Source organism: Borostomias antarcticus (genome assembly GCF_949987555.1).
Source record: "Borostomias antarcticus genome assembly, chromosome: 10".
In the NCBI taxonomy this organism is placed as follows: Eukaryota; Metazoa; Chordata; class Actinopteri; order Stomiiformes; family Stomiidae; genus Borostomias; species Borostomias antarcticus.
Genome location: NC_140243.1, coordinates 11,251,111 through 11,267,577, shown reverse-complemented (window position 1 = coordinate 11,267,577; position 16,467 = coordinate 11,251,111). Strand labels below are relative to the sequence as shown.

The 16,467-nt window shown below is 44.4% G+C and overlaps 2 protein-coding genes across 4 annotated transcripts; one reads left to right on the top strand and one right to left on the bottom strand.

Moving 5' to 3' along the window:
- Positions 1-4,541: 4,541 nt before the first annotated feature.
- Positions 4,542-9,309, bottom strand: itpa (inosine triphosphatase (nucleoside triphosphate pyrophosphatase)). Its single transcript, XM_084444796.1, has 8 exons — positions 9,241-9,309; positions 8,928-8,985; positions 8,765-8,829; positions 8,589-8,662; positions 8,430-8,461; positions 8,229-8,341; positions 7,917-7,993; positions 4,542-4,769 (listed from the first exon to the last, which is right to left on the bottom strand). Exons 1-8 carry the CDS (start codon positions 9,301-9,303, stop codon positions 4,634-4,636), a joined length of 618 nt encoding a protein of 205 aa, XP_084300922.1. The 5' UTR covers positions 9,304-9,309; the 3' UTR covers positions 4,542-4,633.
- A 253-nt stretch (positions 9,310-9,562) lies between these two features.
- On the top strand, positions 9,563-15,743 carry mettl13 (methyltransferase 13, eEF1A lysine and N-terminal methyltransferase). Of its 3 annotated transcripts, none has more exons than XM_084444976.1 (9): positions 9,563-9,741; positions 9,932-10,204; positions 10,492-10,957; positions 11,437-11,636; positions 11,724-11,913; positions 11,999-12,181; positions 13,992-14,204; positions 14,624-14,755; positions 15,362-15,743. In XM_084444976.1, exons 1-9 carry the CDS (start codon positions 9,589-9,591, stop codon positions 15,649-15,651), a joined length of 2,100 nt encoding a protein of 699 aa, XP_084301102.1. In that variant the 5' UTR covers positions 9,563-9,588; the 3' UTR covers positions 15,652-15,743. The 3 variants fall into 3 exon arrangements, with proteins under 3 accessions (XP_084301102.1, XP_084301100.1, XP_084301101.1); XM_084444974.1 differs by having other exon boundaries at positions 11,996-12,181; XM_084444975.1 differs by having other exon boundaries at positions 11,996-12,187.
- The last annotated feature ends 724 nt before the right edge of the window (positions 15,744-16,467 follow it).

Sequence of the window (16,467 nt, the reverse complement as noted above, 5' to 3'; positions counted from 1 at the left end):
GGTGAACGTATGGTTTGTATTGTCCAAGGTGCAGCTCTGTTTCCCCACATCACCTTTCCCTGACATTCTCATGGAGACCATTGAGTGGTGAGGTTAGGAACAGGAACCAACAGGGATCGGCACAGGAATCATCTGTCAAACCAGATCCTATCAGTAGGCACAAGACGTTTCCTTTCTATCTTCATCAGACCCTATAGCCCTGGAGCCTCCTATGTCTCCTGGTGTGTGACCTCAGTGGGCTCATGAAGAGTGGAAACTAGGAGTCCCAGCAGAAATGTGAATCAGTTAGCTGAACTGTTTTGATCATTCAGTTCGATGCTAATGATTCCCCCACATGAACCTTGGAAAGACTTCATTCGTGAGTCAATTTCTTTCAAATTCACCAAATTTATGGGATGGTTGAACCAAGGGTATTGCTCTTTTTCATGGCCTCTTTGGAGTTTCCAGTTGAGACCCTTCTGGGTATCGGAATTATGAAGTCACATGCAAATACCTTTGAGGTCTTCAGCCCAGAATATGATCAGTCAAGCTGTGCATTCGTACCATGGGGATTGTGTGTAAATCCATCATGAACTCGAGTCTAAACAGAAGTAGACAGATTCGGGTGTGGCACCTTTAGAGTAATGAGGAGTATACTGTAGAAATGAAGGACAGATTGTCCCCCTCAAAACCACCAAACCCTCTCTGTCATATCTAGTGGACTTTACAACAGAGCTATCCCTCAAAAACACCAACCTGCCTGAAATCAAGCTGGAAGTGGGAGTGGCTCCTTCTTCCTAACAACCCTCCACTCTATTCCCCCGAACCTCTTTTGCAAACATGGTATTTCATCAGTCGCATGACTCAACTAAACATACACAAAAAACAAATCGCCTTTGTTCATGAATCAGAGGGAAAACATTTCCTGTCTCTGTTTACTGTCCGTCCCATTATTGTTGTTATTGTTATTATTGCTCCAATATGACTACAGGCTGATAGAAAGATCTTATTACTAAGATAAATGCACTTTCTACAATCTAGGCCAATGTCAAGCCAATTTCTGATGATGTCCCATCAGATTAAGCTTCTCTTTGAATAACAACACTGGGTAATCAAATACCTCCAATATGAAGTAGTTTCAAATTTTGGCTAATGCAAGTGGTAAATACATGATCTAACAGCATTTGGGCATAAGATTTCTCCTGGGGATGTGATGTGTGGAACAAAATATAGTTAGTTTGCTTGAGTCAAACACATGCAGACAAAGAGAAACTGTTAACAAGCTCACTGGTAGGAGCCCAGTGAAAGTGTGGAACCATAATGTGTGGTGATTCATTGGGCAGGGGAGACAGATCCAGTCTGTTACATAAACACTTCATTATGTGTGTGTGTGTGTGTGTGTGTGTGTGTGTGTGTGTGTGTGTGTGTGTGTGTTTGTGTGTGTGTGTGTGTTTGTGTGCCTGCCACATCCAGTATTCATAATCACCAACACCTGTTTTTGTTTGGTAAGAGTTTTGGAACAGCACTGTGTGGAACATGTGAGTGTGCTCTCCTTACCTTCAGGTGAACTAGTGTTTACTGCAATGCTATGACAGGGAAAGTCACATCTGTGGGTAGATTACGCTGAATTGTTTTTCATTCAGCAGATGCTTTCATTCAAAGTGGCTTAAGTGCATTCAACATAGGTAGTCTGGAGAACTGCTAGTAGCCAGAAATCATAAGTGCATCTCCTTTCTAAACAGGCATCTAAGAACATAAACAGAACTAAAGTAAAAGTGCAAAAACAAGCAAATGGAAATACAACAATTGCTAAGAGGAAGGGTGGGGGGATGTAGACCAGTACACAATTTATATGGTTCCGTCACCAAGTGTTAAACACTATTGACAGAACCATATAGCGTTTACATTCTAAGGAGGGTATTTAGTAGGTATTTAGATCAGCAGTACACTGTGAGACCTTTTTCACATCAACCATAACCTCCATCACTCTGGCTTTACAACAGAGCCGGGAGTGGAGGCAAGGTTGACCTCAGTCTCAATGATACTGTAGCTTTGACCTCTAGTGACCTCAAGTCACCCTGGGAGGCGGTGGCTGCTCTGAGATTGAGATGATCTCTCCTCAACTCACTCAGTCCTCAAAGAATCCCTTAACAAGCCAATGTGTTACTGCCAATTCTTCCCCCGGAAATGGCCATGTTTGGTATACGTTACAGAGCCCAATGATGTAAACAGCTCATCAGAGGAGATCCATAGCTATGGCTTCTTTTCCCAAACAAACTGTGGTATATAACTGACGCACTAGGACTGAATGCTTGGATGATTAGACTAATTGGCCCACAAACATTTAGTTCTGAAGAAAACTTTTGATGATCAGTTTGTGTAGGTTTACACAAGCGAGGAATTTGCTTTGGTCTCTAGGTGCATAACAATAAACAAGATATGACAGTGCAAAATGCAATAACAAAGTGGCAAATACAATACTACACCAAACAATATACAATACAATCTACAAAAATGTACAAAATAGAAAAGTATCAGTGGGGGTCCCGTGCCTCGTTGATGAGGCAAGTTGCAGACTGTTTTTGTGCCTTGAGGTTTTGGTCTTGATGGACTGTAACCTCCTGTCGGAGGGGAGTGGTTCAAAGAGTTTATGACCGCAGTGGGAGGCCAGTCTTTCCTGCTTCAGGCCCCTGGCGGTGTGCAGGTCCTGGAGGGATGGCAGACTGCAGCCAATCACCCTCTCGTGGATGGTAGGCTGCTTGTCCTTGGCAGTAGAAGCAGGGACTAGAGGGGGATGCAGGAGGTGAGGATGAACTCCATGATGGTGGTGTAGGAGTGAACCATCATTGTCTTTGATAGGTTGAACTTCTTCAGCTGCTTCAGGAAGTACATCCTCTGCTGTGCCTTCTTGGTGAGGGAGCTGGTGTCCTGGGTGTTGATGGTGCCCAGGAAGTGGAAGGACTCCACATATTTGAGCTTCAGGTTGTTTTGGACGCACCACGGCATCAGATAGTCAATCTTCAACCTGTAGGCAGACTCATCCCCATCAGGGATAAGCCCAATGAGGGTGGTCTCATCTGCAAACTTCAGGAGCTTGACTGAGTGATGACTGGAGGTGCAGCTGTTCGTATACAGGGAGTATAGTAGAGGAGAAAGCAGCCTTGACAGGAAATGGTGCTGGTGGTCCGGGTGTCAAGAGACGTGTTTCTCAAGCTTTACATGCTGCGTCCTGTCAGACAGGAAGTCGGTGATTCACTTCCATGTGCAGTCAGGCATGTGCACCTGGAAGAGCTTGTCCTGCCTCAGGGCCGGGATGACGGTATTAAAGGCGGAGCAAAAATTCACAAACAGGAACCTGGCATAGGACAATACAATTAATATTGGGACAATATTATGCTTCATTACCACAGAGGTCAGGGCGACAGGTGTGGTCATTAAGTCCTGTGATCCTTGTTTTTGGGGGGACAGGGATGATGGCAAGAGGTCTTGAAGCAAGCTGATCTGTGGCATGTCTCCAGTGAGGTATACGTGAACACCAGAGAGTCGTCATTGTGGTAGGGGATGAGGGGGCCTAAATGAGGTGGGACGTTGTGGAGAGGCCGGGCCCCTGCTGAGGTGGAGGAGGAGCTGGGTGTTTGGTGCTGGTAGATGGTGTCACAGCTATCTATCCCATTGGTGTTTAGTATCAAGAGATTGTTGGGGGTGGGGGGAGTAGTACACAGGATGAAAGTCCACTGTTGTGAAAGTGTATTACGCATTAAAAATCCTTCAGTCTAACTATAGGTATGAATATGTTACTGTGGTGTTTTTACACATACCTGTGTGCGAGATGACCTGCTGTTACTTCAGTCCAGGCTCTGGGGGAAGTGTGTGTGTGTGTGTGTGTGTGTGTGTGTGTGTGTGTGTGTGTGCGCTATATCGGTACATCTGGGAGGCATCAGTCACCGGTTTGGGCCCAGTTCCTGCCCTGCGGCGCCAGCCCCTGGGTCGTTTATTACCCATATTCCCCTGCTGTCGCTGCTGTGATAGAACTGACCAATCCCCATCCTCCCACCATCCTCCTTTCTCCAGCCCCGTTACATGAACCTCACAGGCGCAGTGCTGTCTGCTGCTCTCATCAGGACCCTGGTGTTTTGCCGTATGTCTGCTGATTGCTCAGAGAATCTCTGGCAGGCCTTCCCCCCCCCCCCCAACACCCTGAGGAACAAGAGCAACAGAACTGCTTCCAAACTTACAAAATGTAAGACACTTTAGAAGCCCAGTTTAATAAGCCTCACAAATGTATTTCTGGTATAGTTGCAGATGTTTGTGACTATAACATTGTTTTCTGTATACGTATTTATTATAACTTTCTTTAACTCAGGGAAATAGACAAGAATAATACACGTGTTACAAAAAGTTTTACAAAAAAACTGTTTATTTAAACCAGAAGATGGACAGCAATGTGGTCAGAGCTGCTAGAAGAGAAGGTAGAAGTTGATGTACAGGCACAGATCTACAGCACAGTCAAACTACATTCTCTAAAACGCAAAATAAACCATTATCCACTATTTGGCCCCGAGTCAGTGGATGTGGGAGAAACGTTCACCGACTCATCTTGCATGATTGGCTGATATCTGAAGCTCTTGCGTCTGCCCCTATTGGCTGCCAGTGGTCAATCATCTTGTTTCTTCTTCTTGCCCTGTGGTGAGCCAATGTTGGCCTGGGAGCTGAAGTGTTCAGACAGGGCGGCCAGAGCGCGGTACCGGTGAGAGATGGTATTCTTCACCTCCTTGGGCAGCTCAGCATAGCTGCACAGAGAAGAGAAATGGGAATGTTGTCAGTGTGCAATCTTTTGCAGCAATGTGCTCCAATGGAAAATAAAGTTAATGGTTTTTGAAGGTTACAGGAACAATGGCAGATCCACAGCTAATGCACTGCATAAAGCTGTGAATATAACATGTATGACTGTCCATCTCGTCTTTGCACTGTCCTGTCTAGTTCTTGCACCCTGTCTATTGTTATCCATCAGTGTTATGCAAGGCAAGGCAAGTTTATTTGTATAATAGCACATTTCAGCAACAATGCAATTCAAAGTGCTTTACATGAGACATTAAAAGCATCAAAAGGACAATTAAAACAAAATGCAGGAAAAATAAAATACAGGAATAAACGTTAAGGTGCAGTGTATGAATGTATAATTATATGATTTAATAAAAAGCAGTGGCATTAAAGTCTTCAGTCTTGATTTAAAAGAACTGAGAGTTGCAGCAGACCTGCAGTTTTCTGAAAGTTTGTTCCAGATATGTGGAGCATAAAAACTGAACGCTGCTTCTCCATGTTTTGTTTTAACTCTGGGGACAGAAAGCAGGCCTGTGCCAGACGACCTGAGAGGTCTAGATGGTTCATAACCTAGCAGCAAATCAGAAATATATTTAGGCCCTAAACCATTCAGTGCTTTATAAACCAACAGCAGTATTTTAAAGTCAATTAAAGCTGCTACGCAGCGATGAGGCGGGGCCAGGCAATTTCAGGCAAGTTTAGGAGCAATAAGCGAGAGAAAGAGAATAGGAAGACAACAAGAAAGTTGACATTCCAATGTTCATTTTTCATCAGTTGAGGATTGAACTTGTAACCTCTGACACCAAGCAACATCCTCTATCTCACTGAGCTAATTAGCAGCAACTCACGTTTGGCTTCACAAATTGACTAAGCCAGTCACACTGAACGTGTGGTATATGTAAAAGCATGAAAATATGTTTGTTGATATCTCCGATTGGTGGAGCTTGCGTTGGATTGTGGGTAGTGTAGTTTTCTCAGTATGAAGTGTTGGCTTCAGGACAGAGGACAGAATTAAACATATTTTTAAAAATTAAATTTTTGAGATAAAATTCTGAAAAAAATCACACTACATCTACCCTTTCATGACAATTTTGCCCTGATTTTTCATGAACATTGGACATTTGTTGAGCAAGAATTTGTAGTAAATGTACAGTATTGCTAATAGTAAAACATTTTGATGCATCATGCGCTCAGTTTTTGATATTTCAAAAATCTGTCAGGATCGTTTGGTGTGGGCTGTCTGATGATGCAGTATGTGCATTTTGGTTGCAATTGAAAAAAAAAAAATCATTTTCATTTTTTGACATAAAATTCTGAAAATAATCACACTACATCTTGGATATGTTGCCGATATTGTCACTTTTTATGAGGATGATCAGACATTGATTTGGCAAGAATTTGTAGGAACTGTACAGTATACAGAACTGTTAACAGTAAAACGTTTTGATGCGCTGTGGGCTCAATTTTTCATATTTCAAAAATCTGTGAGGATCCTTTGGTAAGGACAGTCTGAAGATACAGTATATCAATTTCGGTGTCAAATGAACAAAAAATGTGGGAGGAGATAGGTTTTACAGTTTATGAAAAAATCAGTGATGGACTTCAAAATTCCTGCAAGGTCAGAGCGTATGAAAGTTTTGTCTCACTTGGGACTACATTCAAAGCACCTATGGCTGATTTGTTATGATTTTTTAAAGTTTTAAACTTTAGACTGTTGCTGTAGCGCCACTTTCAGGTTTATTGACGTACAATGCAGGTTGAGGACTTTGGGTATAGTACTGGAGCTATGTGCAAATGTTGGTGTTTTTTTGTCCATGGGAAGTTAGACTTCAGTGGAAGATGGAGAATAATAATAATATAGGAAAATACAATAGGGTTCCAGCAGCTACGCTGCCTGGCCCCTAATTATTTGACAGACAGGAATCCAGTGTAAAGACCTCAGAAATGGAGTGATGTGATCCACTCTGATCGATTTTTTTAGAGAGACCTGTAAACACACCATTATAGTAGTTGAGTTGAAGATGGACAGGTTTTTCCAGATCCTGCTAAGACATAGATCCTTTAATCCTTGATATATTCTTCAGGTGATAGTAGGTTGACTTTGTAATTGTTTTAATGTGACTGTTGAAATTCAGGTCTGAGTCCATGACTACACCAAGATTTCTGGCTTGGTTTGTGATTTTTAGCATTACTGATTGGAGCTGAGCGCTGACTTTTAATCGCTGGCTCCAAAGACAATTACTTCAGTTTTATTTTTGTTTAGTTGAAGAAAGTTCTGGCACATCCAAAAGTTGATTTGTTCATTGCACTTAATCAGCGCTTGTATGGGATTATAGTCCCCTGGTGATATGGTGATATAAATGTTTTCCATAATTTGAGCTAGTGGGAGTATGTACATGTTGAACAGAAGAAACCCCAAAATGGAGCCTTGGGGACCCTACAGGTCATTTTTATCCGCTCAGATTTGTAATTGCCTATAGTCACAAAGTAGTCCCTGTCCTTCAAGTAGGATTCAAACCAGTCTAGCACTGTGCCAGAAATTCCCAGCCAGCCTAGTCGGCCTAGTAATATGTTGTGGTCAACTGTGTCGAATGCAGTGCTGAGATCCAGTAATACTAAGACTGAAATTCTGCCATTGTTTGTGTTTAAATGGATGTAATTGAAGACCTTAACAAGAGCAAAACTGCCTTTTCAATGATTTGAAAAAGCACCATCAGTCCAGAATAAATTCCTAGCATGTGTTAAAACCTACCTGGCAATAAAATCTGATTCTGATTGAAAATAATTCACCTAGTTCTTCATTTCAATCATAATTATTTTCACATCATTTTCAATTCAGTCTTTTGGTGAGCATTTTGATTGAAGAGACTTTAGCTTGTGAAACTAACCCTATCCCTAACCATTTGGTTTACATGCCTAAACATAACCAGTAGCTATAATCTGAGTAGAATTTAACTAAATTGATCTTTAATCCCGTCTCCAACTCAACACCTAGCTTCACTTGTCAGGGAGGGGGCTGCTGATATTGCACTTAGCTATTGTAAATCTCTACTGCCCCCTAGTGGTATAATTAAAATCAACCCAGGCCATATCTATTGAAGTGTGACCCTGCTTACGTTTTGTCATATCCATCTGGCTGGAAACAAGGATCCCATCCAAAGTCTCTAGGGCCTCTGGGCTCTACAATGCGCCCCTGTAAGTTCAAAAGACATAAACATGTATCAGAGCAAGTAATCTGCATTTGTGACAGAGAGAGAGAGAGAGAGAGAGAGAGAGAGAGAGAGAGAGAGAGAGAGAAAGAATGTGAGAGAGAGAGAGGAATAGAAGTGTGTGTATGTGTTTGTGAGTGGGTGAGTGAGTGAGTGACACAGAAATAGAGAGAGAGTGTGTGTGTGTGTGTGTGTGTGTTTGTGTGTGTGATATTCTACCTCTGTTATTCCCCTAAAGAGCTGCACTGGTTCCTGTTTCCCAGCACAGAAGGCAAACGTGCAGAGCGCCCAAGCAGATTTATCGTCAAAGCCAGCTAGGAGCTTATACAGACCTGGTGTGGACAAACAGACAGAGTCACAATCACTACAGACAACTGGTTACTATATGGTTGCAGATTACAGTAAAGTAATTTCCTTTACCTTCTGGCTTCAGTTTATCCAGGAACCATTTACTAGGAATGAGAAAACATAAATCGTTTTTTATTAATTCATGTTCATTCTCTAATAGAGATGAGGAAAAATAGAAGGGGGCTCATGTATGTTTATATGTTAGGTGTGGATCAGTTGTTCCTTACTCACATGTAGGGCCCAGGCAGACCTCCCAGTGCTCTGAAACACAGACAAGTGTCCTCCACTATCACTGGCCCATCAACCTGGGGGAAGAAAAAACAACCATGGACACGGGAGATGATCTGTCATCATCTGTCATCCAATACTGTAACTCCAGAAAGAGATGGAATACCTAGATCACACACCTGTCTTGCTGCTTCCTGACACTTATGAATTGAAATCTCATCAGGTTCTCCTTGGTATTCAGGCACTGGGAAAAATATTGTCATAACAACAAAAGTGGATGGGTCAGTTTATCCGAATCACTTATGGCAGTGCTTATGGTAGTTCATTGATAAGGTAACTTACAGTCAATCTTCTTGGACACTAATTTGTAGGGAAACCCGTCTCCCAGGATCTGAATGACCTAAACGGAGGAAAAAGCACTTGATGACTGACTCAGTGTATGGCAATCATTTTGTTTCAGCCAGTAATCTCCGTAGCCTACACGAATAGCAACTAGCCAGGCTATTAACTTGCTATATTTAGAAATGTAGCTTTGAGACACTAGCACCAAGCTTTGCACAGGAGTCAGGACAAGTTCATTGGCATCGGTTGCATGCTCATCATATATGCCTTTATTAGACAAGGAACGAATCTAAGCATTTTCTCCCAGTCCCACCTCTTCTAGTTTCTTTGCATTTCCAGTCACGAAGACGACTGATCTTCCTGCAGCCACAGCCATGCTGAATCCCCTTGTTGTCCGGAAGAATTTTACTCCTGTACCAGAACTCGCCGCGCAGAAGCGACTCCAGTAGCCAATTACAAACCCAATACCAAGAAGCTCCGCAAATCAGATCAGAGAACAGTTGTACAGCTAGAAATATCGTCCGGGTGGAAAAATGCCATGTGGGGAAGTCGGACTCGAGAATAAACACAAGGGTTGCGTTTCCATTCTGACGAATTGAATAGAATAGTATGACAGATGCGACGGACATAAAAAAATCATTACTGATACCAATAATTGAATATGAGTCTTTTACCTCGTACTGCTGAAGAGTTCAGCTCTGCCGAATACTGGGAGCGGTTTTTCAAGAAGCGTGGAGAGAAGGCGTTCGAGTGGTATGGAGACTACAACAAACTCTGTGGCGTGCTGCACAAATACATCAAACCCCGTGACAAGGTTAGAACTATACTCTTTCTCCAATCTCCACCTACCTTATGTCTAGGAAAATGTGTCTCTAGATGCACGACGGTTCCAAGATTACTACTGCATTCAATTATCACATGCGTGACGTCTAAACATATTGAGTCTGCAAGTCAAATAAGGCCTTAATCACCTCATGCATGTTGTGCTATGCTATGTCAAACAGGTGTTAGTTGTCGGTTGCGGCAACTCTGAGCTGAGTGAGCAATTGTATGACGTTGGATACCGGCATCTCACCAACATCGACATCAGTGAAACGGTCGTGACACACATGAACCAGCGGAACGCCAAGGCACGCCCTGAGCTGACCTTTCACCAGATGGACGCCACCCAGACCCCCTACGAAGATGGCAGCTATCAGGCTGCGCTGGACAAGGGCACGCTGGATGCCATGGCGTCTGAGGAGGAGGGTGCTCTGGCTGGCAGGATGCTGGCTGAGGTCTGCCATGCCTATAATACTTCATTTATACTTGAAGATCAGAGGACAGGCACTTATTTGCAATGAAGTCGAGTACAGTTTAAAACAACTCAAGAAGATACAGAATATATATAAAATACAAATAAAATAATCAATTAAAACAGGTACAAAGAGAGATAGAAAAGTTTGGATCATCATGGATTTAAAATGACCGAGAGTTAGCAGAGCAGAATGCAGGCAGGGCTGTTATATTATCTTCTTGTTAGATGTTTACCTGCTTATTAACCTTTGATGCCCTGTGTTTACAGGTTGGCCGTGTGCTGGCCGTGGGGGGCCGCTATGTGTGTGTGACTCTGGCTCAGGAGAACGTGATCAGGCTGGCTGTGGAACATTTCGTGAGCGCGGGCTGGGCAGTAAGGCTCCACTGCCTGGGCGATCCGGAAAGTGAGGACTCCTCCTTCGCCTTGCCAGTCTTCGCCTTAGTCTGCACCAAGTTTCGCCAACCGCCGCCCATGCCCGTCCTGGAGATGTGCCTGGGGGAGGACGGAGTCCCCGCCCGTCTCGCCTTGGTGGCGGACCTGCTGTCCGCAGTGAAGGAGCGGCAGGCGTACGCCGTCCTGAGACAGAGGCTTCGCTCGGCCACAGACGCCACCTCTAACCCCTCGCTCACGCTCTGCCACGCCCCCACCGGCCGCCCCAGGTATACCCTCACAGTGCAGGACTGCCCCCCTGGTGCCAAGGTACCCAGAGCCAACCACTTTGCCATCTTTATTGGTGAGCGCTAAGATTAACCTCACACATTGTAACTCCTGTGGAGAGAATTTGCTTTATTCACTTCAGCTGCCATATTGACCTAATTGGTGGTACGGATGTGGAAGTGCCCGTTGATTCCAATGTTAAAAGTTCACTATAAAAACACCACTTCAAGAACCAAAATAGTCAAAATAACAGGCTGAATACACTATCGGGGTTACAAACTCATCATTACAAGGCTCCGATTGTTTTTCACTGCCGTTATTTTTGATGAGCCATAGTTAGCCGTCAGCTGCATTCACTTCCATGTATTTCCAAACGCGAAAACAACGGCAGTGAAAAACAATCGGAGTCTGGTAATAATGAGTTTGTAACCCCGAATTACGTCAGACTGACCAATATGGCAGCTGAAGTGAATAAAGCGAATATCTGACAGTTTGAGGTCCTCTGATCTGGGATGTACCTTACTTTATAACTTTGCCGTTCGTGTTTTACCCCAGTGCCCCAGGGCAGAGAGACCAATTGGCAGTTTGGCTCTACTGAGGGGCGTGGTCAGCTGGCGGCCAGTGCCAACTTTCGACGGCTGGTTGTCGTGGCTATGCATCGGGACCAGAAGTATACAGACATGCAGGCTGTCCAATCAGAACTCTCGTCCATGGTGATGGAAATGGCTCCCCCAGGAATGCCTGCAAATCAACAGGTATTAGATTTGCCTGCATATTATATATTGTCCCTTGGTCAAATGTAGCATGCCTAGCAGCAGCATATGGGGGGTGTGTGCCTGCAGGTGCCGTTCCTGTCTGTGGGGGGAGAGCTGGGCTGGAGGGAGGTGGTCAGTCGCGGGGTCAGTGAGCTGAGTGGGGAGTACTCTGTGGAGGACGTTAGAGGAGAGGATGGAGAGCTCTACCGCAGGCTGGTGTTCTTGGGGAATGCCGGCATCATCCAATCAGAAAGCCGTCTCGTCGCCCCAGCAGCTGGTGAGAATCCCCCCAGTCCACTGAACCTCGGATAGTCGCCGCTGTGTCAATCGCAAACATTTATATGTTCTTACCTCTCCAGAAGCTTCAGCTCGAAGGAAGAAAAACAGAAAAAAGGCCAAGCAGGCTGCCCCTCCACCTGTGCCATCCCCCTCCCAGGCTCCGGGTGGCGCTCTCTCGGTGGACAATGGCTTTCTCTGCTGTGCCCACCACAAGGTCATGGTGGCTGGCCTAACCATGCTGGGGGTAGGCACTGCACAGAACAAAGGTGTGTGTGCTTCTTTACTCACCTGGGCACAGCCTAGGTTTTACTCTATGGGCTTGCATGGTACTCTATAGTTTCTCAACCAAGGGTCCATGGACTCCTTGTGGTCCCTGGCATAATTACAGGGGGTCCTTGGGAAAGTGCTTAAAATCTATATTTTTTATGGTATTTTTGTTAAATGTTTAAAAATATGTTTAAATAATATTATATAAGCCCATCATATTTAAAAAATGTTATACGGTTTTAAAATGAACCAATAGGCTAGGCTTATTCATACACATTCACAACTCTCACGTTAGTGGAGCTAACTCAGTCATTCTTGAAACATAATGATTCACAAATGATTCAGACAGATAGCAAGTGTCATAGAAGCCATAAAATGTGTACAATTTGTACTTTTTGTGGTGCAAAAAAGTGAGGAGAAAAACAACTTGAAACAACTTGAAACAGGCCTATGTTAAGCTCATGAATGTTAAATATGAATACAACTGAATTACTTTTCTGGTTTCTTATACAGTATAGGCCTACTGAACAGACCCATCTCTAGGCCTCAGTCTAAGGGGGGCATATGACCTGCATGAGGGGCAGAATTATTATTAACTATTTTTGGTAATACGATATGCTATTGTATTTGTGCAGCACTGACGCATACTAATTATACTTAGCTCTCTCGTTCTCATTTTGACTGAACTTATGTTTGTGCAACATATTATGCTGAAGTCCAGAGAAAATGTTTCTAAGTTTTGAAAAGGAGTTTTCACACATTGCGGTAGATATCCTCAAAGTTAAGGAAAGGGTAGGCCTACTGTATGAGCTGTGATGACAGTCAGCATGGCCTTGAGTGCACAGCTCAGCCCGACTCCCAACTGAAATCACACTTGGCGTAACCGCTAGATTGGCGTAACTTACTTTTTCAGTACAGCGGCCGTCAAACAAAAAACACACCATTGTTTCCTAATGTCTTTATTTATAAGGAATCTAAAGTTTGTATTTTTAATTTAACAGAAAAATACTATGATTAATAAAAAAAATAATGTTATTAATTAATTCAACTATGGGCGCCAGGCCCCCTAAGGCCCGCCCATAGCGATGGCCATGCTAATAAATCATATATGTTGATGTGGGGAGGTGGTGTGGGCTAACCTGATAGCAGACAGAATGTCAGCTCGTTACATTCCGTTGAAATCTTCAGGAATCTGTCAGCTTCGGTGGAGTGGGTGTGTTTGAAGGGTCCAGAGCTCAACAAAGGTTGAGAACCACTGCCCTATAGGGCTGTGCAATAGCGATACAGCGATATATTGCAATATTTTTCTGCGATACTGTTATCGATTTTCCAGCCCCTGTGCCTCGTATCGATATGTACGCCTTTTTTTTGCACAAGGAGAAGGAAATTGGGTAACACCCCCTGTCTTTTTCTGTATAATTTCTGGTAACACTTAATATTTTGAGGACCTTAATTAAAGTGTTAGCGGAAATTATACCGAAAAAGACAGGGAATAGATATAGACAGGAATGAAGGATAGAATTCAATCATCGATACATTATTCATGTTTTAAGCAGATTTAAAATGTCCTTAAATCCCCTCAGAATCCCCTCCAGGGATCTCTAATTATTCAGTAAATTAGGTGAAGTTTCGCAATATGTATCATATGATGACCCATGTATTGCGGTACGTATCATATCGTGAGGTCCTTGCCAATACCCAGCCCTAATAGGCTACTCTATTGTCTCTACTGTAGTGAAATTGTTGTTTGACATTGGTGAAGTGAACTTGAACCTCTGAATTCTAACCCTGTCTTCCATCCGCCTCCAGACGTCCCAGTGTCGGTGCTCCTGGTGGGGCTGGGGGGAGGAGGGCTGCCCCAGTTCCTGAGGGACTTTGTGCCCGGAGCCAGCGTGGAGGTGGTGGAGCTGGACCCTGCTGTTTTGGAGGTGGCCCAGGGATGGTTCAGCTTCCGACCTGATGACAGGCTGAAGGTGACGCTGGGGGACGGGCTGGAACACATCAGCACCCTGGAGGAACAAGGTCAGTGGAATAACAGCGCCGTGAAGAGTCAATACGAGCCGGTGCCTGGCTGTTCACACCAGAAGTGCATTTCTCCGCACCGGTAACCAAGCGATTCTGCTCCTATGCACTTTAATCACACACATTCGCTCCCGGAAAAAATAGACCAGATGCCGATCCTGGCGCTGTGGGGTGCTGAGCACCGAGGCCTGTGTGAACAGTCACATTTTGTAACATGGCCGCCGAAAGAAAACTGGTCGCGCTTCGCGACGGTTTCGCGTCTGGTCTGAACCCAGCGTAAGAATCAAAGGAAGACTTACTTACTTTAACAGTAAAGTGCTCTGCTTTGGTCTTAATCTGTGAATGTTGGGTATGTGTACATGATGAACTTTGTGTGGAATGGATGTAATCGATGTTGGATGTTTTCTGTCAACGGTCAGGTGGTCGTTCGTATGATGTCATCATGTTCGATGTGGACAGCAAGGACCCCACTGTGGGAATGAGCTGTCCTCCTCCTGCCTTTGTAGAAACGTCCTTCTTGGAGAAAGTATGCAAGCTGCTGACTCCCAGAGGTATTACTGTAGCTCAACTACACCCCTAACATTGCACATTGATACGCCTGGTTATGCTAAACAGAACATTTCATTACATTAAATTAGTCATTTAGCAGAAGCTTTTATCCAAAGCGACTAATAATAATTGCATTTAACCTAGGAAAAGCCAATATACTACTACTTGCCAGAACTCACAAGTGCATCTCCTTTCTATAACAAGTGACTAAGCGCATTATCTAGTGCTGAAGGCAAAGTGCAAGAAAAACAATCAAAATACAATGGCTGCTTAAGAGGGAGGATCATTGTAGTAATTCTTGAAGAGATGAGTTTTGAGCCTGTGACGAAAAACATTTGACATTTATTCAGAATCCATTGTGTTTTGACTACCCTCACCATCTTGTGCCTCTTCTACTGTCTTCTGTTCACCTCTGTCTACTACCCCCCTCCCTTCCCACCCCTCTGTCTACTACCCCACTCCCTTCCCACCCCTCTGTCTACTTCCCCCCTCCCTTCCCACCCCTCTGTCTACTACCCCACTCCCTTCCCACCCCTGTCTACTACCCCCCTCCCTTCCCACCCCTCTGTCTACTACCCCCCTCCCTTCCCACCCCTCTGTCTCCCCAGGGGTGTTCATGTTGAACCTGGTGTGTCGTGACTCCGCGCTGAGGAGGAGTGTTCTGGACCGCGTGCGAGGCGTGTTCCCGTACGTGTGGTCACGGGGGATCGAGGGAGAGGTCAACGAGGTGCTCCTGTGCTCGCGGGGAGGAGGGGAGACCGGCACCCCCGGTCTCCCTGCATCACTGACCCTGGCAGCCAAGTGCCTGCAGGGGGCGCTGTGCAGGAACAGCACTGGGAACACCTGCAGCCCTCAGATAGACATTGCAGAGATGCTGGAGGAGCTCAAAGTGGCATGAAAATCTTTCACAAGTTTCAGAGATGATTGGACTGAAGCGCAGTGATGGGGAGAGGAGTGAGGATGCTCAGAAGTAGAACAGACACATGCAATCGTCTCTCCTCATGTCTTTTATTTTAATTTTTTGAAATTGGAAAGAAGACCATATGTACAGTACAAATAATTTTGTCTTCAACACACAAGTAAAAATCTTAAACCTTGTTTGGTGTCAATCGATGGTTATTGGTTAGCCTTTGGCATTTTGCACTGGCCATTGGTAAGAGCACTTGTTTTTTTGTTGACTGAGTTAATATTCACTACTCGTATTACATTGTAAAGAAGATTTAATCATTATTATTCACAATGTGCGAATCTTTTGCATAGAATAGAAGTCCATTCCCCTGGCTCCTTTTAGACAGCCCTGCTCACTCCGTCCTCTCACTGCCAAAGAATGCAGCGGTGTTATTTACAGTAGGCTGGACAGATGAGTAGCGAGCGGCATGGTTACAGTTGCAGACCCATGGCAAAGGGGCGGGGAAAGAAGGGGGCTGTTCTATCTAATGGGTGTGATTTAAACAGCCACCGATCACCGAGGACGGAAAATATACAGTATCTGTCCAATCAAACCGCTATCATTGACTTTTCATAATGCCAATCATTTGCGTAGAACTCGGAGGTGAACTACCGCGCAACTACAGCAGATGAATTTCGCGCCTGCGCAGAGGGAATACAGATCGTTGGCTGTCAGAACGGTGAACAGAATTTGACAGACTTACCCAGGGACTTTTGGACCAACTTGAACTGGAGGCATAAGAACCGACAGGGTTATCTCTGTAGT

Coding starts and splice junctions, on each gene's coding strand:
- itpa (XM_084444796.1), bottom strand. CDS start 9,303: ATGGCTGTGGCTGCAGGAAGATCAGTCGTCTTCGTGACTGGAAATGCA. Junction 8,663..8,764: donor GTCAGGAAGCAGCAAGACAG/GTGTGTGATCTA, acceptor TTCTTCCCCCAG/GTTGATGGGCCAGTGATAGT. Junction 8,462..8,588: donor GGTCTGCCTGGGCCCTACAT/GTGAGTAAGGAA, acceptor TCTCATTCCTAG/TAAATGGTTCCTGGATAAAC.
- mettl13 (XM_084444975.1), top strand. CDS start 9,589: ATGAGTCTTTTACCTCGTACTGCTGAAGAGTTCAGCTCTGCCGAATAC. Junction 11,637..11,723: donor GAATGCCTGCAAATCAACAG/GTATTAGATTTG, acceptor GTGTGCCTGCAG/GTGCCGTTCCTGTCTGTGGG. Junction 14,756..15,361: donor CAAGCTGCTGACTCCCAGAG/GTATTACTGTAG, acceptor CTGTCTCCCCAG/GGGTGTTCATGTTGAACCTG.